Below are 25,305 nucleotides of genomic sequence, written 5' to 3' on the forward strand. Positions count from 1 at the left end.
GCCAAAGCCACTTATACTATGCATAGCATTACGGGCTGGCTTAAAATTAACTTAAGATGAACTAAGCAATGATGACATCAGTGATAAAACTTTAATGTAAACAGATTACTATAAAGCACAAGTGAGTATTACAAAGACAGGTCATATGGTTGTATGCATTGTTGTACATTCAGTAGAATGGAGTATTCTGTTAGGTAGTGTATTTAAAAAATAATAAAGTTAGATTGGGTTTTAGGTTTAACATTTATGTGATATAATTGTGAGAAACATTTAAGATATACAATTTATAAGGTTCAGTTATTCAGTATTTACTTGGTTTTGGGTGAGTAAGTGATCTTTGAGAAGAGACTTGAATTTATAAACAGGTAGTGTTTCTTTTATATTTACAGGTAATGAGTTCCAGATTTTAGGGCCTTTTATGTGCATTGAGTTTTTGCATAGTGTGAGATGGACACGAGGAACATCAAAGAGTGATCTGTGCCTTGTGTTATGGTCATGTGTTCTGTTGAGGTTGGCAAGGAGATGTTTGAGGGGAGGGTTAATATCAGAGTTAAGTGTTCTATGTATGTAATAGGTGCAGTAATAAGTATGAATGTTTTGTATGGTGAATAGGTTTAGTGTATTGAATATTGGTGGAGTGTGCTGCCTATAGTGAGAATTTGTTATCATTCTAACTGCAGCCTTTTGTTGGGTAATTAGTGGTCTGAGATGGTTACTTGTTGTTGAGCCCCATGCACAAATTCCATAGGTGAGATAGGGGTAAATAAGAGAGTGATATAGGGCCAGGAGGGCTGACTGTGGAGCATAGTACCGTATCTTCGATAGTATGCCTACAGTCTTGGAAATTTTCTTAGAAATTTGTTGTATATGTGTATGAAATTTGAGTCTATTATCAAGGTGGATTCCTAAGAATTTTCCCTCTGTTAGCTTTGTGATAGGTGATCCGTTTATCATTATGTTAAGAGGGACATCTGTAGCTCTGTTACCAAACTGAATGAAGTAGGTTTTGTCAATGTTTAGTGTAAGTTTGTTAGTCCTCATCCAGGTAGATATTTTCTGTAATTCGGTATTTACAGTATTTGCTAGCGTGACTGGGCTCGGGTGGGAGAAGACGTATGTAGTGTCATCTGCAAATAGTGTGGGTTTGAGTAATTGCGAAGCATTTGGTAGGTCATTTATGTATAGGAGAAAGAGAAGAGGGCCAAGGACACTTCCCTGTGGGACACCAACTGTAATTGGTTGTGCAGAAGAGTTTGCCCCATTTGCATACACATATTGGCTTCTGTTGCTGAGGTATGACTTGAGGTAGTTGAGGGAGTGCCCTCTTATACCATAGTGTGACAATTTTACGTGGAGCAAGTCATGGTTAACTGTATCAAAAGCTTCACGTAAGTCAATGAAGATCCCCAGTGGGACTTCTTTTTTCTCTATTGCAGTGTATATATGTTCTAGCATGTGTATAATAGCATCATTAGTATTTTTATTTGGCCTGAATCCAAATTGGCAGGGGTTGAGTATGTTTTGGGAGATAAGGTAGGAGTAGATTCGTTTATGAATTAATTTTTCGAAGATTTTTGAGAGAGGGTGTAAGTTGGATATTGGCCTATAGTTATTCAACTCTGTTTGGTCTCCTCCTTTGTGGATCGGGGTGACCCTTGCTATTTTGAGTACTGTAGGGAAGGTGGAGGATTCAATGGATTTGTTAAAGAGTGTTGCAATGATTGGTGATAGCACTTGTGACACTTTTTTGTATATAAAGGGTGGTAAGGTATTTAAATCTCCTGCCTTGTTTTTTAGCGTGTTGATAACAAGGGAGACTTCGTATGGGTTAGTCGGAGCTAGGAACAGTGTGTTCGGGTAGTTGCCAGTGAGGTAGTCATTTGGTGGGGTATCTGAGCTTGGGATTTTATTGGCAAGGTTTTGTCCTATAGTGGAGAAGAAGTCATTGAGTCTGTTTGCTGTTTCTGTTGGTGGGAGTTGGGGTTCATCTGATTTTGCTAATTTTATTTCGCTATTTCGTGATATCTTTTTTGTTCCTAGAATTTCTGATAGGGTTTTCCAGGTCATTTTTATATCACCTCGTAAGTTGGATAATCTGTTCTCATAATACAATTTTTTTGCCCTTCTTATCAGGCTGGTTAGGATTGACGAGTAACGTTTTGTTTGGTCTCTGGTTATGCGACCCATTCTGTACTGTTTTTCATATTGGTGTTTTGTATTTATGGATTTGAGAATGCTGGGTGTTAACCAGGGACTGTTCAGTCTCTTAGCTGTCATCTGTTTAGTTTTTTTAGGGCAGTGCTTGTTATAGAGGTATTGGGTCTTTTTTAGAAAATTATTAATACATTCGTCAATATCTGTATAGATTTCTAGCTCAGTGTGCCAGTCGATGTTTGCTACTGCTGTTGTGAAGTTATTAATGGCTGCCTCATTGTGAAGTCTGAAGGTGACTTTAGTAGTGTCTTGGGGTAATTTACCAAGAGTTGTTATGAGAAAAGTAGGGTAGTGGTCTGTGGTATTATCTGTAATTATGCCTGATTTTAAAGGGGATATGGTGTTGGTCCAGATGTGGTCAAGTAGGGAAACACTAGTCTCTGTAACTCTTGTAGGTTTTGTTACTGTTGGTAGCAACATACAGTTACTCATTGTGTTTGTGAATTCAGTAACGTGTGGGTCCTGGTCTTGCAGGAGATTTATATTGAAGTCACCTGAGAGTAGTAAGTGATCTTTGTTCATGCGTGCATCAGTTATCATACTTCCTAGGTTTTGACTAAATTGGCTAATGTTTGACTGTGGAACTCGGTAAATGTTTATCAATGTGAGAGGTTTTTGTAGGTATTTGGATTTGAATTTGGCTATTATATATTCCCCATGTTCATCCCTTGTGCAAGTATTAGTGATACATTCTAGTTGGTCTGAGTAGTATATGGCTGTGCCACCCCCTTGTTGGTCTGGCCTACAGTTGTGTATGGCTGTGTAACCAGGAATGGCATAGACATCTGTACTATCAGGCTTTAGCCAGGTTTCAGTTAGTGTAATGATGGACATATTGGCATGTAAGGAATTTAGTAATGCTATGAGGTCATCGTAATGCTTGCTTAAAGATCTGATATTGTAGTTAAAGATAGTTATGTTGTTGTTGGCACTGAGAAGTGCCTTTGATTGTTCTGCAGTGTAGTAATTACAGTAACTGTTTGATTCATTTAAGTCATTAAATAAGAGGTTGGTATCAGGATCAATGCTTGTAATCATAAGATTTGTAGTGAATCTATAGTTAGAATTAAGTATAAAACAAAGTAAATAGTCTTAAGCTAAAAAATAGCACCTGAATTATTTAACAAATGTAAAATAATGAGCTAAGGCAATTTTTTTTTTTTTTTTTTTTTTTTGTTTTTTTTAAGCTAAAATAAAGGAGACAATATAAAAGGGACTAATACAAATAAAGTGATAATCAAATAATGGAGCTTGGGAATATGATAGTAGGTAGTACTATAAAGGTAATTCTTTAAAGTTAGAATTATAGTATAAAATAATAATATAAAAGGGACTAATGTAAGTTGTGGTGAACAATAAAGTGGTAATCAAATAAATGAGCTTTGGAATATAATGGCAAAATTGTGAACTTATTCTACTTTAGCACCTGAGAATAGCACCTTGATTATTTTAACAATTGTGAATGTATAAACTAGGGTAGTTATATAAAGCTAAAATAAAGGAGAAAATATATAAGGGACTAAAATTAAGTAATGGTAAACAAAGTTAAATGGACAGGTGGTCACTATGAAATAATATTGGTTTAGGAGTAAGATCTGATTTGTAATATTAAATAAATTGAGCAGTTTATTGCACAATAAAAGTAAAAAAAATGAGGTAGTTGGTACTAGCTAGCAAAAGATAGTTTTGGTACTTGCAAAAAAGTAATTGGAATATACACTAATTGCATACACAATGAAAAGTGACTAAAAAAAACAAGTAGTGATAAACAAAATTAAATGGACAGGTAAGAATAATGAATATTATTAATTTGGAGTAAGATTTGACTTGTAATTTAAAATTATGAGCAATTAATAGCAGTAAGAAAGAAGTATAGAGTATTGGAGGTATTTCATTAGCTAGTGATGAAAAATAATAAAAATAATAATGTACAATATAATAGTAACGTACACTATATGCACCATACGTATATATGTATTAAGGGCACTTAATCTATGTAACTGTATTTGTGAATACATGAATAAACACTCATTTATTCTTTGAGACATGGGAAAATATGAGTTTCCTCTTGTGCTGTGGTACAAGTAAACATAAATGAGATGGCCCATCACCAAAGGTGGAAGGTTGATGGTCATCTGGGTTTTCAGCACTATTTCTAGTATCCTGGGCATTGCTTTTGGTCACAAACTCTTCAAAACCATGAGATTCATCTTCACTGACACTTCAATCTGTGTTAGAACTATCACTTGGGAAGGGAAGAGTCCCAATTCGCCAGGAAGTGAGGCATTCCTTACCGCTAGGTTTGGTGACCAAGGTGTACTGAATTAGCACTCCCACAATGCACTGCAGCCCCCCCATTTTTTTTATATTGCACACAGTAACCACACAGACCCATTCTCTCACATGTATGTCTGCCAGCATAGTATTACGAGACCAACACTGGCTTCCAAGACATAATATTATGGAACTAACAGTGAAAGCATTAACCCTTTGACTGTTTCAGGCCCCTCTCTGAAACTGTCATTCTATGTCGCCAAATATTTGAAAAAAAAAAAATTATTTTTTCTTATGAAAATGTTAGGAATATTTTTAGTAGTGTTTTAAGCCTAAAAAAAAATTTTTGCCATCAGTACTTACCGAGATATAGAGCCGCAAAGTTTGCAGAAAGTGACGTGCGTACGGCAACAGCGGCGACTGCCGCCCACCCGGTATTCTTTTATTTACTCTAATTCAAAGGTTTCTTGCATTTTTCAATATTTTTCTGTTCCAGGTAACTTATGTGGCCTGTGAGACCAATGTAAGGTGCATTCTTCAAATATACACTCATTGTTTACAACACAATAACAGAACAAACTTTATCACTATTTGTGTATACACTTTGTTTCACAAACAAACAATACAAAACAATGTTTATTACTATTGTTCCATAATATATATACATATGTACAGTCACTAAACACGTTCCTAGAACTGCTGCAGCTTGTGGAACTCTTTGAAACATGGGTATATGCAGAGGGGCACTTCACACTCCTCACACATAAAACGAGTGTCTCTGCGTGTTTGTGGGCGTTTTGTGGTATGCATACATATATAACACCTCTTCTGAGCATTTTTCTTGGCAGTAGTAGGAGGCAGTTGTATGGGGTAGTGATCACCAGGCCTCATACGAGATGACGTCTGTGGGCGCTGGTCTATTGCAGGAGTTGCTCCTTGGTACTTTGCAATTATTTGTCTGATTACTGACAGGCAAAATTCACCATATTTTGGTGTTTTGTTGGTCTTCAACTTGTATATGTTATAAGCATTTAGCATAGAGATATGAACAAGATGGAAAAAAAGTTTTATATACCACTTATAACTCTTGCGTACACAGTCTGCAAACCCAATCTTCATGTCACATTTGTCCACTAAGCGCATATTGAGGTTGTAGTCCATGTAGTCTGTTGTCCCTGCCACTGGGTACCATTTCGTTTCTGTGAACTGATGTCAACAATGTGACATCACGTTTGTCATGCCACCGAAATGCCATGATGTCATTGGCAGCAAAGGCTTGCACCTCACCTCTGCGAGTGCCAGCGTTGAACCTTGGCATATGTTTACGATTACCACGCACTGTGCCACACACGTCTGTCAAGTTCACTCGCAAGAAATCACTGAGTAAGGGGCTTGTGTACCAGTTATCAGTAAATAACATATGCCCCTTACCAAGATATGGTTCCATCATTGTTCGAACCACATCACCAGAGATACCCAATAACTTCATGGTATCTCTCAAAGTATTACTGCCAGTGTACACAATGATATCCAAAACTAGACCACTTCTGCAATCACACAGTACAAATAACTTTATACCAAAGTGTTTCCTCTTGCTTGGTATATATTGCTTGAATGAGAGTCTTCCTTTGAATAAAATCAAGGACTCATCAATAACAAGCTTCCTGAAGGGATAAAAATACATGCAGCACTTTTGTTTCAGGTACATAAACACATTTCTGATCTTATATAACCTGTCGCTTCTGTCAGGCCTGGTTTTGTCTGAAAAGTGTAACATACGTAACAGTATCAGGAAACGATTGACACCTATAATGTCACTAAAACCTGGAGTTGAAATCAGGCATTCTGTTGCCCAGTATGTGGTGACAGTGTGCTTATACACATGTGGTTTAAGCATTATTGTGGCAAAAAACAGGTACATCTCTGCCACAGTTGTCTCCTTCCACTTGTGTAGCCGTGATTTTGGCGAGAGAATTGTATTTGCCATGGTGTAATCACAGTATGTGTTTGTTTCCCTGACAATGATGTCCATCAGGGGTTCATCGAAGAATAACTCAAAGCAGTCCGGTTCACTGGCATTGTTCCCAAGTGGACAAGATGGCTTTATTCCACTTTGTGTTTCATCAAAGTCATGGGGACTGGGAACGAACTCGTCACCGTCCTGCCAATCCCAGATGCGGTCTGCTGGTGGGGTCTGGATATTGTACCGTGGTTGTGGTTGTGCAGGTTGTGGTGGTGCAGGTTGTGGGAGTGTGGGGTAGGGTGAGGCTGGTTGTTGTGCTGAGTCAGCAGCGTGGGTAGTAGCGTGGCCCGCTGATGGTGCCACATGGGCCGTGCCACCCTCACTATCACCACCACTGCCTCCTCCCTCACTGTCACCATTCATACACATCGTTACAATATCGTCATCTTCACTATCAGGTCATGGTGTAGGGCCACGGGATGTGCTCCCAGAGTTTCTCCTTCCCCTTGGAACAACATATGAAACACTACCAGACCGCATGCTACGTCGTACATACTGCCGCTGCACTGGGGAATATTCACTCTCACTGTCACTAGAACTGCTTTCAATGACCTTGAAATCACTATCACTATCACTGCTATCATCTGGGTGTTGTACATGACCAAATAGTTTCCTCTTTCGTCCTGGTACAGGCGAACGTGAACGTGAACAAGCCGGCACAGCACCAGAGGTGGAAGGTTGTGGGTCATCTGGGTTTTCATCACTAATTACGTTATCCTGGGCACTTTTTCCGGTAACACTCACTTCAAAACCCTGGAATTCACTGTCACTGACATTTTCATCGCTGTTAGAGCTATCACTTGGGAACAAAACACCTCCAATCCGCCGAGGAGTGAGGAACTTCTTACCGAGAGGCATGGTGAAAATGGACTAACAGCATGGCATTCCCACGATGCACCGCTGGGTCCCAGATTTTTTTCACAGGGTGCACACAGACCACTGAGACCCATTCTCTCTCGTGTAGGCCTACCAGGCCTTTGGCGCTTGATTTGAAGCCGCTAGAATTTGTGCGTATAAATACGTCAGAAACATTGGCTCGTAAGACGTATTTATACGTCGGAAACAGTCAAAGGGTTAAGAGAAATACAGCAAGCTAAATCTAAGAATCATTAAAGACCAACAAGGAACTAATAATGTACAGAAAAAACTCGGGACATGCCTTCTTTGTAAAATGAAACAAAATAACCAGATACCTATTTATACAAGGGTAAAAAAAAAAAGTTAAATAAAAACATTTCTTGAAATTGGTAATAAAATGAGCAGAGACCACAATTTAAAAAAATGCCATAAATATAATAAAATGTACTTTGTTTTATTGAAGTACTGCAGTTGTCTAGAATACAGTAAAAGGTAAAATGTACTAAAACCTTTGAGCATTTATAGACTGATCTGATATATTCAAGAAGGATGGGCTTCATAATCTTACATCTATGCTTGTAACTTCAAACTGTTAATTGCAAACAGACAATTAATACATGTAATAGGACTTTTTTTAATTAACGACTGTCTCCTGCCACTACAGGATGACCAGAGAAAAAAATGATCACATTCACTCAACTGCCATCTTTCCAGAGAAGTGATGACATCACTATCAGATTATCCTCCAACTGCAACATCTCCATCTTCTCCATTATCTCTGCCTCCATCATCTCCTCCTAAATCATCTCCTCCTAAATCATCTCCTCCACCATCACTATCTCCATCATCTCCTCATCCATCTTTTCTTCCATCTCCTCCTCCTCTTCCATTATCTCCTCCTCCATCATCTCCTCCTCCCCTTCCTCCACCATCTCCTCCATCATTTCTTACTCCATCATCTCTTACTTCATTTTTTTTTTTTTATTTTATTTAGAAATTTAGCATACAAACAGAGGTACAAAAAATACAGGTAAGAGCAGCATGCCAAAGCCACTTATATGCATAGCATTACGGGCTGGCTTAAAATTAACTCAAGATTAACTAAGCAATGATGAAATCAGTGATAAGACATTATTGTAAACAGATAACTATAAAATACAAATGAGTATTACAAAGACAGGTCCAATGGTTGCATGCATTACTGTTCATTCAGTAGAATGGAGTATTCTGTTAGGTAGTGTATTTAAAAAAATAAAGTTAGGTTTAACATTTGTGTGATATAATTGTAAGTAACATTTAGGATATACAATTTATATGGTTCAGTTATTCAGTATTTATTTGGTTTTGAGTGAGTAAGTGAACTTTGAGAAGAGACTTGAATTTATAAACAGGTAGTGTTTCTTTTATATTTACAGGTAATGAATTCCAGATTTTAGGGCCTTTTATGTGCATTGAGTTTTTGCATAGCGTGAGATGGACACGAGGAACATCAAAGAGTGATCTGTGCCTTGTATTATGGTCATGTGTTCTGTTGAGGTTGGCAAGGAGATGTTTGAGGGGAGGGTTAATATCAGAGTTAAGTGTTCTATGTATGTAATAAGTGCAATAATAAGTATGGATGTTTTGTATGGTGAGTAGGTTGAGTGCTTTGAATATTGGTGGAGTGTGCTGCCTGTAGTGAGAATTTGTTATCATTCTAACTGCAGCCTTTTGTTGGGTAATTAGTGGTCTGAGATGGTTAGTTGTTGTTGAGCCCATGCACAAATTCCATAGGTGAGATAGGGGTAAATAAGAGAGTGATAAAGGGCCAGGAGGGCTGACTGTGGAATATAGTACCGTATCTTCGATAGTATGCCTACAGTCTTGGAAATTTTCTTAGAAATTTGTTGTATATGTTTATGAAATTTGAGTCTATTATCGAGGTGGATTCCTAAGAATTTTCCCTCTGTTAGCTTTGTGATAGGTGATCCGTTTATCGTTATGTTAAGAGGTACATCTGTAGCTCTGTTACCAAACTGAATGAAGTAGGTTTTGTCAATGTTTAGTGTAAGTTTGTTAGTCCTCATCCAGGTAGATATTTTCTGTAATTCGGTGTTTACAGTATTTGCTAGCGTGACTGGGCTCGGGTGAGAGAAGACGTATGTGGTGTCATTGAGTAATTGCGAAGCATTTGGTAGGTCATTTATGTATAGGAGAAAGAGAAGAGGGCCAAGGACACTTCCCTGTGGGACACCAACTGTAATTAGTTGTGCGGAAGAGCTTGCCCCATTTGCGTATACATATTGGCTTCTGTTGCTGAGGTAAGACTTGAGGTAGTTGAGGGAGTGCCCTCTAATACCATAGTGTGACAATTTTACGTGGAGCAAGTCATGGTCAACCGTATCAAAAGCTTTACGTAAGTCAATGAAGATCCCCAGTGGGACTTCTTTTTTCTCTATTGCAGTGTATATATGTTCTAGCATGTGTATAATAGCATCATTAGTATTTTTATTAGGCCTGAATCCAAATTGGCAGGGGTTGAGAATGTTATGGGAGATGAGGTAGGAGTGGATTCGTTTATGAATTAATTTTTCGAAGATTTTTGAGAGAGGGTGTAAATTGGATATTGGCCTATAGTTATTCAACTCTGTTTGGTCTCCTCCTCTATGGATCGGGGTGACCTTTGCTATTTTGAGAACTGTAGGGAAGGTGGAGGATTCAATGGATTTGTTAAAGAGTGTTGCAATGATTGGTGATAGTACTTGTGACGCTTTTTTGTATATAAAGGGTGGTAAGGTATTTAAATCTCCTGCCTTGTTTTTCAGTGCGTTGATAATAAGGGAGACTTCGTATGGGTTAGTCGGAGCTAGGAACAGTGTGTTCGGGCAGTTGCCAGTGAGGTAGTCATTTGGTGGGGTATCTGAGCTTGGGATATTATTGGCAAGGTTTTGACCTATAGTGGAGAAGAAATCATTGAGTTTGTTTGCTGTTTCTGTTGGTGGGAGTTGGGGTTCATCTGATTTTGCTAATTTTATTTCGCTATGTCGTGATATCTTTTTTGTTCCCAGAATTTCTGATAGGGTCTTCCAGGTCTTTTTTATATCACCTCGTAAGTTGGATAATCTGTTCTCATAATACAATTTTTTTGCCCTTATCAGGCTGGTTAGGATTGACGAGTAACGTTTTGTTTGGTCTCTGGTTATGTGACCCATTCTGTACTGTTTCTCATATCAGTGTTTTGTATTTATGGATTTGAGAATGCTGGGTGTTAGCCAGGGACTGTTCAGTCTCTTAGCTATCATCTGCTTAGTTTTTTTAGAGCAGTGCTTGTTATAAAGGTATCGGGTCTTTTTTAGAAAATTATTAAAACATTCGTCAATATCTGTATAGATTTCTAGCTCAGTGTGCCAGTCAATGTTTGTTACTGCTGTTGTGAAGTTATTAATGGCTGCCTCATTGTGAAGTCTGAAGGTGACTTTAGTAGTGTCTTGGGGTAATTTACCAAGAGTTGTTATGAGGAAAGTAGGGTAGTGGTCTGTGGTATTATCTGTAATTATGCCTGATTTTAAAGGGGATATGGTGTTGGTCCAGATGTGGTCAAGTAGGGAAACACTAGTCTCTGTAACTCTTGTAGGTTTTGTTACTGTTGGTAGCAACATGCAGTTACTCATTGTGTTTGTGAATTCAGTAACGTGTGGGTCCTGGTCTTGCAGGAGATTTATACTGAAGTCTCCTGAGAGTAGTAAGTGATCTTTGTTCATGCGTGCATCAGTTATCATACTTCCTAGGTTTTGACTAAATTGGCTAATGTTTGATTGTGGAATTCTGTAGATGTTTATCACTGTGAGAGGTTTTTGTAGGTATTTGGATTTGAATTTAGCTATTATATATTCCCCATGTTCATCCCTTGTGCAAGTATTAGTGATACATTCTAGTTGGTCTGAGTAGTATATAGCTGTGCCACCCCCTTGTTGGTCTGGCCTACAGTTGTGTATGGCTGTGTAACCAGGAATGGCATAGACATCTGTAGTATCAGGCTTTAGCCAGGTTTCAGTTAGTGTAATAATGGACATATTGGCATGCAAGGAATTTAGTAATGCTAGGAGGTCATCATAATGCTTGCTTAAAGATCTGATATTGTAGTTAAAGATAGTTATGTTGTTGTTGGCTTTGAGAAGTGCCTTTGATTGTTCGGCCTGGTCACAGACCGGGCCGCGGGGGCGTTGACCCCCGGAACTCTCTCCAGGTAAACTCCAGGTAATTACAGTAACTGTTTGAATCATTTAAGTCATTAAATAAGAGGTTGGTATCAGGATCAATGCTTGTAATCATAAGATTTGTAGTGAATCTATAGTTAGAATTAAGTAAAAAATAAAGTAAATATTCTAAAGCTAAAAAAAAAAAATAGCACCTGAATTATTTAACAAATGTAAAAAATAATGAGCTAAGGTAGTTTTTTAAAGCTAAAATAAAGGAGACAATATAAAAGGGACTAAAATAATTTGTGGTGAACAAATAAAGTGATGATCAAATAATGGAGCTTGGGAATATGATAGTAGGTAGTACTTTAAAGGTAATTCTTTAAAGTTAGAATTATAATATAAAATCATAATATAAAAGGGACTAATATAAGTTGTGGTGAACAATAAAGTGGTAATCAAATAAATGAGCTTTGGAGTATAATGGCAAAATAGTGAACTTATTAACTTTAGCACCTGAGAATAGCACCTTGATTAGTTTAACAATTGCGAATATATGATCTAAGGTAGTTATATAGAGCTAAAATAAAGGACAAAAAATATATAAGGGACTACAATTAAGTAATGGTAAACAAGTTAAATGGACAGATAGTCACTATGAAATAATACTGGTTTAGGAGTAAGATCTGATTTGTAATATTTAATAAGTTGAGCAGTTTATTGCACAATAAAAAGTAAAAAAAAAAAAAAAAAAAATGAGGTAGTTGGTACTAGCTAGCAAAAGATAGTATTGGTACTTGCAAAAAAGTAATTGGAATATACACTAATTGCACACACAATAAAAAGTGACTAAAAAAAACAAGTAGTGGTAAACAAAATTAAATGGACAGGTAAGAACAATGAATAATGGTAATGTCTTGGTTATAATATGATAGTAAGATGGTAGACAGGTACAAAGGATAATATAAAGGTTGGAGTTGAATATGCAAACTTGAAAATTTGGCAACAAAATGTTATGGGAAGTATAAAATAATGTTTAATGTACAAAAGTAAAATTGACTGGTAGTAAATTTGGTATTTAATAAAATTTTAATAAGTAATAATGATTACAAAAAAAGTGAAAAAGTAATGTTTATTTCATTCAATATTGCACTGGTAGTTATACTAGAGGTTATGTGGCAGTACAAGGTAATTAAGAGTACTCTAAGATAGTAAATGTGGTATAAAACATCTCCTACTCCATCTCCACCAGCTTCTCCATCTTCTCCTTCTCCTCCTCCTCCTTTTCCATCTTCTTCTCCATCTTCTCCTCCATCTCAACCCCCTCCTCCATCTCAATCTCGTCCTCCATCTCAAGTTTGGCTAGGCTATTTCCCAAAAATCTTTCAAAAAAGCTACCATGTTCACTCTCCAAATTTGAGATGTCATGTTTCAAAGCAATGTATGGTGTGAATATCATGCAGAGAATTTGAAACAAAAATTAACCCTTTGAGAGTCAAGATCCCAGCTCACAAACTTGCTCATAGTGCCGAAGAATTTAAAAAATAAATATATGTATTTTTTCTTTTGAAATGAGAGAATATTTTTCTGAAGGTAATGAAACCAAAAGTTCGAAATTTGATGGAAAACTTACGGAATTATGCTCTCATTCTCACAATGTTAGTGGTCTCAGCGATATTCACGCATCAGCGATTTCGCCCACTATGAGCCCTATTTTGGGCCAATTCCTTTGTTCCACTCTACCAAACTCATAGCTATTTCACTAGAACTCCTTATATTCTAATCAAATGAGTAAAGAAACTTCCCAAATACCTAATTCAACTACACAAGAAAGTGATCAGAAATTACTAAGTTGGCAAATTTTACACAAAGTTCAAGAAAGGCCATTTTCAAAATAGGGGCTAAAATAAACAATGCAGGCATTCCTGGCACTAAAATAACATTTTCTCTGTTCATTAGTCATGTCTCCAGGCCTCTCTTATATTTATTACGCTTGCATTTCATTATGAATTTTTATTCACATAAAAAATAGATGATTTACTGCTATTCAGACTACTGCATAATTGTAATAATTGTATAAATAATATCAGCACATTCATGAATGCATATTAGACTCATCACTTGACGTGTATTAGACACGTGACATGATTTGTTTTCTCTTGAACATCGTCAAAAATCTAACATTTCTGCTACTTTGAGCTCAATTTCAAGCTACTTTTAGTAGGTAAAGTATTCAAAATAGCCTCCATTTCTGTAATGTATCTTCTATTCTATCAAATGAGACCAAGAAAAAGAGATTACAATCACAAATACCAAACGAAAATACATCGCAAAATCGCCGTTTTTAAACCAAACACGGTCACAGTTTTTTTCTCATTATGCACTACTTCCTACAGGAGTTCTTTTATACTGCACACAGTGATCATGCAGACCCATTCTCTCATATGCAGGCCTATCAGCTTTCTCCCGCAAGATATGAAGCCACTAGAATTTTGGCGTTGTATAATGGGACCAACACTGACTTCAAAGCCATAATTTTATGGAACCGACACCAAAAGGGTTAGAAGGTGATGTGGGATGACCAACCAAGAGCATAAGTCAGAAGACTGGGGAGAGGTTGTTGACTTGGTTTGAGCATGTAGAGAGGATGGAGAGGGAGGCTGAGGAAGAGGGTGCATAAATCTGGGGTTATAGGGAGTAAAAGAGTCTTCGAGTTTTAGGGGCTCCAGCCTCCTGCAGGCTCATGTGAGCATGTTAGACAGAAGTGAATGAAAACAAGTAGTTTTTAAAGGATGTGCTGTTGGAGTGGACTATAATAAGACATACACAATTATTCACAGTGAACATTGTACAAGTTGGGTGTTTAAAAAAAAAAAGTTGAGTGTTATTAGTATTAAATACTGTAATTACAATTTGCTAATAATAGTAGTAGTGTAAAGAATATGGTACACACAACACACTGGCCACATGCTAACTACCATTATTACTTTAGTAAAAATAACTGATATATCTTGTTTCTCAAGTCTAATGTAGAAGAAAATAATATAAATTCTTCTTCTTCTTCTTTCAACAAACCGGCCGTATCCCACCGAGGCAGGGTGGCCCAAAAAGAAAAACGAAAGTCTCTCTTTTTAAATTTAGTAATTTATACAGAAGGGGTTACTAGCCCCTTGCTCCTGACATTTTAGTCGCCTCTTACAACACGCATGGCTTACGGAGGAAGAATTCTGTTCCACTTCCCCATGGAGGTAAGAGGAAATAAACAAGAACAAGAACTAATAAGAAAACAGAAGAAAACCCAGAGGGGTGTGTATATATATGCTTGTAAATGTATGTGTAGTGTGACCTAAGTGTAAGTAGAAATAGCAAGATGTACCTGAAACCTTGCATGTTCATGAGACAGAAAAATGGACACCAGCAATCCTACCATCATGTAAACAATTACAGGCTTTCGTTTTACACTCACTTGGCAGGAAGGTTGTACCTCCCTGGGTGGTTGCTGTCTAACAACCTACTACCTAGAATTAATATAAATTATGTGTACAATTTCATTACACAACCAATATTACAATTTTATACATCCTAGATACTGTATCATACTATCATCAGTTTACTAATAAAGGTTATAATTTTCACAAAGAAACAGCAACAACAAAAGCCAGATACTCACAAATGGATACATAATGTCTTTACATAAAGCTGAAGTGGATGCATTGTATATAGTGGAGACTGGTCCACATCTTCCTACATCATTTTCTACAGCAGTCTCCACGTGTGATACATATTCATCTACATCGGCTAGGAAATCTTCTGAAAATCTTGCTACAAGCTGTATAAAGATAAGAAATTTACAAGTCTAATTATATACTCTGAAGCTAGAAATATTAAAAAAAATATTTATTCACCTCTTCACTGTTAGGGCCCCCTAAACTAATGCTGCTCTCATTGTCCACAATTTTGCCTACTTTTATTTTAAACTAATTCCATTGCTCAATTCAGATTCTTAGCTATTTAGCTGGTATGCCTGCCCTCTATTCTACTGATTACACAATAGGCTTCATTTCACCCATGTGTCAAGTTTCATGCTTTTAAACTAAAGTGCACAATTTTTGGCTAACTGCCCCACTACCTCAAAACAAACTATATTTTCCAATCATTCTCAACAGATTTTCTTTTTTTAACATGTCAGCCATTTCCCACTGAGGTATGGTGACTTTAACCCTTTGACTGTTTCAGGCCCCTTTCTGAAACTGTCATTCTGTGTCGCTCAATTTTTGAAAAAAAAAAATTATTTTTTCTTATGAAATGATAGAGGATCTTTTCCCGATGGTAATGACACCAAAAGTTCGAAATTTGGTCGAAAACTCATGGAATTATGCTCCCGCGAAGTTAGCGGTCTCGGCGACATATGCGTATCGGTGATTTCTCCGACTTTGAGCCCTATTTTCAGCCAATTCCATTGTTCCAGTTGACCAAACTCATAGCTATTTCTTTAGAATTCCATTTTATCTATCAGCTGAGTACAAGAAACCTCCCATTTACTAATTTGGACTACCCAATATGGTGGTCAGAAATTGGCAATTTGGCCAATTTCACGCAAACTAAAAAAGATGCCAATTTCAAAATAGGGTCCAGAATAAACAAGGTAGACATTCTTGGCACTAAAATAACATATGCTCTGTTCATTAGTCACATCTGTAGGCCCCTCTTATATTATTATTGCTTTCTATTTTGATTTTTTATTCATACAAAAAATACAAAATTTACTATTATGCAGACTACTGCATTATTGTAAAAATGGTATAAATAATATCAGTGCACTAGTGAAAGAATATTAGACTCCCCAGTTGACGTGTATTGGACGTGTGGTGTGATTTATTTACTCCTGAACATTGGTAAAAATCGAACATTTCCGCTACTTTGAGCTCAGTTTCAAGGTAGTTTTCATCGTCAAAGTAATGAAAATCATCTCTATTTCTGTAATATGTTTTCCATTTTATCACCTAAGACCATGAAAATGCGAACACAACGATAAATACTATACGAAAATACACCTCAAAGTCGGCGTTTTATTCCAAAAAAATGATAAGAGTTTTTTTTTTCTCATTACGCAATGTGTGCTGCAGGATTTTTTTTATGTGGTGCACACTGACCAAACAGACCCATTCTCTCACATGTGGGCCTACCAGCTTTCTCCCGCTTGATTTGAAGCCGCTAGAATTATTGAGTATATATACATCAGAAACATTGGCTCGTAAGACGTATTTATACGTCGAAAACAGTCAAAGGGTTAAAAGAAAGAAAACCCCAAAAAGGAAGAAAAAAACTTTCATCATCATTCAACACTTTCACCATCACTCATACATAATCATTGTCTTTGCAGAGGTGCTCAGATATGACACCTTATACATCCCTTCCAATATCCCAAACCCCTCCTTTAAAGTGCAGGAATTATACAGTGGACCCCCGGTTAACGATTTTAATCCGTGCAAGAGGGGTAATTGTTATGCGAAATAATCGCTATGTGAATGAATTTTCCCCATAAGAAATAATGGAAATCAAATTAATCCGTGCAAGACACCCAAAAGTATGAAAAAAAAAATTTTACCACATGAAATATACATTTTCCCACACACAAAGAGAAGGATACATGCACAATAGTAGAGTAGTACATGCACAGTATATATTGTGCATGTACTAGTCTACTAAATGAAGAATAAATGACACTTACCTTTATTGAAGATGCAGCAATGACTGATGAGACACTGTGTCCTGGGAGTGCCTTTTCCTCCTGAGTACTGTAGGTCCTGTTTGGCATTTTCTTCCAGAACAGGCCTTATCACACTGTGTATGCCACTACGATTCTTAAATCTCTCAAACCAACCTTTGCTGGCTTTAAATTCACCAATATGAGCACTAGTTCCAGGCATTTTTCCCTGTTCACCTGGGTGTTAGTCGACTTGTGTGGGTTGCATCCTGGGAGACAAGATTAAGGACCCCAATGGAAATAAGTTAGACAGTCTTCGATGACACTGACTTTTTTGGGTTATCCTGGGTGGCAAATCCTCTGGGGTTAATTGTTTCTTGGTATTCTCAATAAGCCACACCAACAACGGTGCTACAGCAGCAGCAGCAGCAGCTGACAGTGCAGCAGCAGCAGCAGCTGACAGTGCAGCAGCAGCAGCAGCTGTACCACCAATAGTAGCGATGGTTGATTGGGGTTTATTATACAACCTGGCCAGCTTGGAGACATGCACTCCACTTTCATACTTATCAATGATCTTTTTCTTCATCTCTATTGTAATTCTCACCCTTATTGCTGTAGGGTTGGCACTAGAAGCTTTCTTGGGGCCCATGGTCACTTATTTTCCAGAAAAAGCACCGAAAACACTGTAATAATACGAAATATTCCGATTGTATGCTTGGATGTTACCGCGGAGGCTGGCTGGTAAACAATGCCACCGGCGGAACATGTGAGCGTGGCTCAGGCCGCACATTGGACGCGTCTCGGACGAAAATCGGTAAGCGGGTTTTTAAGCGGTATGTGAGGCAAAATTTTTGCAATTAAAGTAAGCGGTATGCGAAATAATCGCTATGTGATGCCATCGTTATGCGGGGGTCCACTGTACTTCCCATTTCCAGGACTCAGTCTGGCTAAACAGTTTCCCTCAATCCCTTCACAAAATATTACCCTGCTCATACTCCAACAGCTCGTCAGGTCCCAAAAACCATTCACCCCCAATCGCTATTTAACACACTCACAAACACTTGCTGGAAGTTCAAGCCCCTCGGCCACAACACCTCCTTTACCCCCTCCCTCCAACCTTTATGAGGACGACCCCTACCCCACCTTCCTTTCCTAGATTTATATGCTCTTCAAGTCATTCTACTTTGTTCCATTCTCTCTAAATCAACAAACCACCTCAACAACCCTCTTCAGCCCTCTGACTAATACTTTTAGTAACTCCACACCTCCTTGTAATTTCCACACTATAAATTCTCTGCATAATATTTACACCACACATTGCCCTTAGACAGGACATCTCCACTGCCTCCAGCTGCCTCCTCGCTGCTGCATTAACAACCCAAGCTTCACACCCATATAAGAGTGCTGGTACCACTATACTTTCATACATTCCCTTCTTTGCCTCCATGAATAATGTTCTTTGTCTCCACAGACACCGCAATGCACCACTCACCTTTTTTTCTTCATCAATTCTATGGTTAACCTCATCCTTCATAAACTTATCTGCTGACAAGTGAACTCCCAAATATCTGAAAACATGCCCTTCTTCCATACTCCCTTCCTCCCTCCAGTGTGACATCCAATTTTTATCTAAATTGTTTGAGACTTTCATCACCTTATCCTCCCAAACTTCTCCACTAACCTTTGCAACTTTTCTTTAGAATCCCCCAAAAGCACAGTATCATCAGTAAAAAGTATTTGTGTCACTTCCCATTTTGTATTTGATTCCCCATAATTTAATCCCACCCCTCTCCCAAAAACCCTAGCATTTACTACATTTACAACCCAATCTATAAATATGCTAAACAACCATGGTGACATAACACATCCCTGTCTAAGACCTACTTTTACTGGGAAGTAGTCTCCCTCTCTCCTACACACCCTAACCTAAGCCTCACTATCCTCATAAAAACTCTTTACAGCATTTAGTAATTTACTACCTATTCCATACACTTGCAACATCTGTCACATTGCTCCCCTATCCACTATCATATGCCTCTTCTAAATCCATACATGCAATGACAACTTCCCTACCTTTATCTAAATACTGTTCACCCACTCTAAAGCCTCCTTGCTCATCTGCAATCCTGCTCTCTGTCGTACCTCTAATTCTTTCAATACTAACCCTACCATACACTTTACCTGGTCGTCTTGTTTCTTTCAACACACCGGCCATATCCCACCGAGGCGGGGTGGCCCAAAAGGAAAAACAAAAGTTTCTCCTTTTACATTTAGTAATATACAGGAGAATGGGTTACTAGCCTCTTGCTCCTGGCATTTTAGTCGCCTCTTACAACACGCATGGCTTACGAAAGAAGAATTCTGTTCCACTTCCCCATGGACGTAAGAGGAAATAAACAAGAACAAGAACTAGAAATAAAAATAGAAGAAAACCCAGAGGGGTGTGTATATATATGCTTGTACTTGTATATGTAGTGTGACCTAAGTGTAAGTACAAGTAGCAAGACGTACCTGTAATCTTGCATGTGTACGAGACAGAAAAAAGATACACCAGCAATCCTACCATCATGTAAAACAATTACAGGCTTTCGCTTTACACTCACTTGGCAGGACGGTAGTACCTCCCTGGGTGGTTGCTGTCTACCAACCTACTACCTACAACTTTACCTGGTATACTCAAACTTTCCGTATAATTTTTACAATCTCTTTTGCCTCACACACCTCCTCCACACTCACATCCTGCTCTTCTTCATTCCTAAAAGATGTACAGGTTGGTCATCACTAATCCGGCAATCAGTTATCCGGTTCCATCAGTAATCCGGCACTAATTTCAGCTAGCATAATTTCAAATTTCATCATTATACTGACTCAAATTGTGCAGATGGTTGTAAATCCACAGTAGCAAACCAGTGGAGGAGAAAGCAGTGATGAAAATGAGGAAGATGTAGCAGAAAGAGCCTCTACTAATAGGTTAATTAAGTGTGCTCTAACCTAACCACTCTGTAATCTGGCAAACTCACTAATCCAGCATACTACAGGTCCCAATGTTGTCGGATTAGTGATGGCCAACCTGTAATACCTCCCTGGCCAGTGCATGAAATTACTGCCTCCCTTTATTCATTAACATTTAAGAGTTCCTCAAAATATTCTCCCCATCTACCCAATACCTAAGCTTCCAATCTACTAACTCCCTACTTTTTTTAAATGAAAAATCCATTAGTTCCCTAGACTTTCTTAACTTGTTTATCTCACTCAACATAAATCTGGGGCACAAATCTCTACCTCCATTTAGTGCTAATTTGTACAAGTTTTCCACTATTTATCATCTGCCAGGAAAAAAACATGGAATATTGCTACAGAAACAAAGAATTAGAAATATTATAAGTGACATTTGTCTTATTATATTACCTTGGCAAATGGAATGTAGGTATCCTTAGGATATGTTACTGTGGATATACTTTTTATAAAAACACAGTACATTACTATACACACATTTTACAAAATTGAAACAAACTTGAAAACTAATGCTACCAATTCCCTTGAGATTACAGACTCCTTTAAGAAAATTAGTAATACTGTAATGCATGAGGGTAATGAGTAGCTATGCAACCATAATGAGCAAGACTTTTATTAAAATTATAAATAAAATAATTTACCTCTGTAACTTCACGGGAACCATTTACACGGAGATAATGTTGTGCAAACTCAGCCTGGCTGATAAGGTCTCCAATAGCTTCACGTAAACTTGTTTTGTTAAATTTCAGGTGCTCATTGAGTCTTGCAGTAGTTTTCTTTAGAATTTTTGTGAGTGAGCCAATTGATGTTACCCATCGCTGCAATCCCTGTGAAAATATTCAAGGATTATAAATATTATGAAAATGTTTTTAGTTTATTTTCCTGTACTACACAATATGCCTCTTTTTTATGTGGTTGTAGTGACAGTAGTAGTATTAATGGGATAGGTTAAATTTGACAGAGAATAGGGGGAAAAAAAGTGAGAAAAAATTGTTTTTGTACACTTCCTTCAAAAGTATTGAGACACTTATGGCAGGGCAGTGGCACTGCTAGGGTTGGTGTTACCCCCATGAAATCCAGGGGCAGGGGGATGAGGGGGAGTAAACTCCAGTTACATCACTACTACATGCCCAGTGAATAATGTTTAGCAATGAGAACATTTAACCCTTTGACTGTCACAACCCCAAATCCTGAAGTGTCTCCTGGTGTAGAAAAATATTAGAAAAAAAAAAAAAAATTCTTAACAAAATGTTATGATTATCTTTCTGATTGTTTTAAGCCCCAAAAAAAAAAATTGTGATCAGTACTTACCGAGATATAGAGGCAAAGTTGGCAGAAAATGAGCCACATATGGCAACAGCGGCGAATGCCGCTCACCCAGTAAACTTTAGTTTGCTTGTATTCAAAGGTTTCTTGTTTTTTTTCACTATTTTATTTTTTCACATAACTTATGTGGCCTGTGAGACCAAAGTATGGTGCAATGTTCATATATACATTCGTTGAATGTAACACAATTATAGCAAAAATGCTAGTATCATCATATTGTTTACAAAACTTGCTTACACAAATATAAAAAATTGTTTATTACTATTGTTCTATAATATATATATGTATGTACAATCACTGGACACTCTCCTAGAACTGCTGCAGCTTGTGGAATTCTTTGAAACAGGTGTATGCACAATGGTATTTTACACTCCTCACACATAAAACGAGTGTCTCTGCATTTTTGTGGGCATTTTATGATATATGCACAGACATAACACCTCTTCTGAGCATTTTTCTTGACAGTAGTAAAAGGCAGTGGTATGGGGAAGTGATCACCAGGCCTCAGACGAGAGGGCGTGTGTTGATAATTTTGTGGGCGCTGGTCTATTTCAAGTGTTGCTGCTTGGTACTTGATTATTATTTGTCTGATAACTGACAAACAAAATTCACCATATTTAGGTTTGTTGTTGGTCTTCAACTTATACATATTATAAGCATTCAGCATGTCAAGAAGATGGAAAAAGAGTTATGTACCACTTATAACTCTTGCAAACACAATCAGCAAACCCAATCTGCATGTCATATTTGTCCACTAAGCGCATATTGAGGTTATAGTCCATCACAGCTGCAGACACCAATGACCCATTTACAATGGGGTCATTGGTGTCTCTATTCTGTTTGCCAGTGTCTACCATTTCGTGTCGGTGAACTGATGTCAACAATGTGACATCACGATTGTCATGCCACCGAAATGCCAATATGTCATTGGCAGCAAACACCTGAACATCATCTTTACAAGTGCCTGAGTTGAACCTGGACATATGCTTATGATTTCCATGCACTGTGCCACACAAATCTGTCATGTTCACTCGCAAGAAATCCTGAGTATGGGGCTTGTGTACCAGTTATCTGTATATAAAATATGCCCCTTGCCAAGATATGGCTCCATCACTGTTCTAACCACATCACCAGAGATACCCATAACTTTCTGGTATCTTACAAAGTATTACTGCCAGTGTACACACATCATATCCAAAACCAGACACCTTTTACAATAACACAGTACAAAGAACTTTATACCAAAGCATTTCCTTTTGCTTGGTATGTACTGCCTGAATGACAGTCTGCCTTTGAACAAAATCAAAGACTCATCAATAACAAGCTTCCTGTAGGGATAAAAATAAATACAGCACTTTTGTTTCAGGTACATAAACACATTCCTGATCTTATAACCTGTCGCTTCTGTCAGGCCTTGTTTTGTTTGAGAAGTGTAGCATACGTAATAGTAGCACAAATCTATTCACTGGTATAATGTCACCAAATGTAGGTAGTAGGTTGGTAGACAGCAACCGCCCAGGGAGGTACTACTGTCCTGCCAAGTGAGTGTAAAACGGAATCCTGTAATTGTTTTACATGATGGTAGGATTGCTGGTGTCTTTTTTCTGTCTCTTAAACATGCAAGATTTCAGGTACATCTTGTTTCTTCTACTTACACTTAGGTCACACTACACATACATGTACAAGCATATATATACACACACCCCTCTGGGTTTTCTTCTATTTTCTTTCTAGTTCTTGTTCTTGTTTATTTCCTCTTATCTCCATGGGAAAGTGGAACAGAATTCTTCCTCCGTAAGCCATGCGTGTTGTAAGAGGCGACTAAAATGCCGAGAGCAAGGGCCTAGTAACCCCTTCTCCTGTATAAATTACTAAATTTAAAATGAGAAACTTTTGTTTTTCTTTTTGGGCCACCCTGCCTTGGTGGGATACGGCTGATTTGTTGAAAAAAAAAAAAAAAAAGTCACCAAAAGCTGGGGTTGAAATCAGGCGGTCTGTCAATCAGTGTGTGTTGACACTGCTTATACACATGTGGCATAAGCATTACTGTGGCAAAGAACAGATACATCTCTGTCACAGTTGTGTCCTTAAACTGGTGTAGGCGTGATCTGGTGAAAGAATTGTGTTTGCCATGGTGTACTTAAAGTATGTATTGCTTTCCCTGACAATAATGTCCATCAGGGGTTCATCGAAGAATAACTGAAAGCATTCCAGTTCAGTGGCACTGTTCCCAAGTGTACATGATGGCCGTATTCCACTCTGTGTTTCATCAAAGTGATGGGGATTGGGAAATTGTCACCTTGCTGCCAATCCCAGATGTAGTCTGCTGGTGGGTACTGGATATTTACAAGTAGTTGTGGTTGTGAAGGTTGTGGTTGTGGACGATGTGGGAATGTGAGGTTGGTCGAGGGTGGTTGTGGCTGTGCTGAGTTAGCAGCATGGGTAGTAGCGTGGCCCGCTGCTGGTGCCACATGACCCATGCCACCACGACCACCAGCACCACCAGCTGCTGCCCCACTCACATTGTTCAGCCCCATTGTAACAATATCGTCATCGTGAATTCACTATCAGTTCTTGGTGTAGGGCCATGGGATGTACTCTGAGATTTACTCCTTCCCCTTGGAACAACATATGACAGTACCAGAACGCATGCTGCATTGTACATACTGTCGCTTCACTGGAGAATATTCACCCTCACTGTCGCAACTAGAACTGCTTTCAAAAGCTTGGAAATCACTATCATTATCACTTTCACTGCTATCATTATCACTTTCACTGCCCACATCCGAGTTTTGTACATGGCAAAATAGTTTCCTCTTTCGTCCTGGTACAGGTGAACGTGAACGAGACTGCCCAGCACCAGAGGTGGAAGGTTGTGGGTCATCTGGATTTTCAACACTAATTACATTATCCTGGGTGCTGCTTTCAGTCACACCCTCTCTAAAACCATGAAATTCACTTTCACTGGCACTTCCATCGCTGTTAGAGGTATCACTTGGGAACAAAAGACCTCCAATCCACCGAGGAGTGAGGTACTTCTTACCGCAAGGAATGGTGAACAAGGACTACCAAGATGGCGTTCCCACAATGCACCACTGAGTCCCCGGTTTTTTCACAGGGTGCACACCCACCACGCAGACCCATTCTCTCACATGTAGGCCTACCAGCTTTCTCCCACTTGATTTGAGGCCGCTAGAATTTATGCGTTTTAATACGTCAAACACGGTGGCTCGTAAGACGTATATATTCGACCAAAACAGTCAGAGTTGAGGGCCATAAACCGAACAGGAGAATACTTCTCAACTTTATTAATGATAAAATATATAATCGCGGTAATGTTGAAGAAACAAACTCAAATAACACTTTGAGTATAGGCAACAGATCCTACATTTATTCATCTTCAACAATGTAAAAAAAATTGAAAAATAAAGAAAAACATTGCAATATCAGAGAAACACTAGTTCCGATTTGACCTCGAGTACAGGTAACAACTCAATGAATTTGATCTTACATTTCCTTGCCTTCAATCCTGCAAAATCATCTATCAAATCATCAAAATCTATGATTTTCTCTATACAGTGGACTCTCGGATAATGGCGGCATCGGCTAATGCCAAAATCGGATAGCAGCGTGTTTTTGCATCAAAATATTAGCTTGGCTAATGCCCAAAAACCCGGTTAAGGGCATCTGTCCCCAACGTGTCTGCCTGT

At 38.2% G+C, this 25,305-nt stretch overlaps 1 protein-coding gene across 16 annotated transcripts in view; it reads right to left on the reverse strand.

Moving 5' to 3' along the window:
- Positions 1–25,305, reverse strand: part of LOC128688974 (prominin-1) — a 1,112,830-nt gene that overhangs the window by 51,880 nt on the left and 1,035,645 nt on the right. For all 16 annotated transcript variants that reach the window (XM_070085551.1, XM_070085543.1, XM_070085554.1 and 13 more), the window contains 2 exons: positions 20,911–21,096; positions 15,218–15,376 (listed from right to left, as the gene is read on the reverse strand). In XM_070085551.1, the coding sequence (XP_069941652.1) occupies positions 15,218–15,376; positions 20,911–21,096 (345 nt within the window). The remainder of the gene's footprint in view (positions 1–15,217; positions 15,377–20,910; positions 21,097–25,305) is intronic.

This window comes from Cherax quadricarinatus, chromosome 16 (genome assembly GCF_038502225.1).
Source record: "Cherax quadricarinatus isolate ZL_2023a chromosome 16, ASM3850222v1, whole genome shotgun sequence".
In the NCBI taxonomy this organism is placed as follows: Eukaryota; Metazoa; Arthropoda; class Malacostraca; order Decapoda; family Parastacidae; genus Cherax; species Cherax quadricarinatus.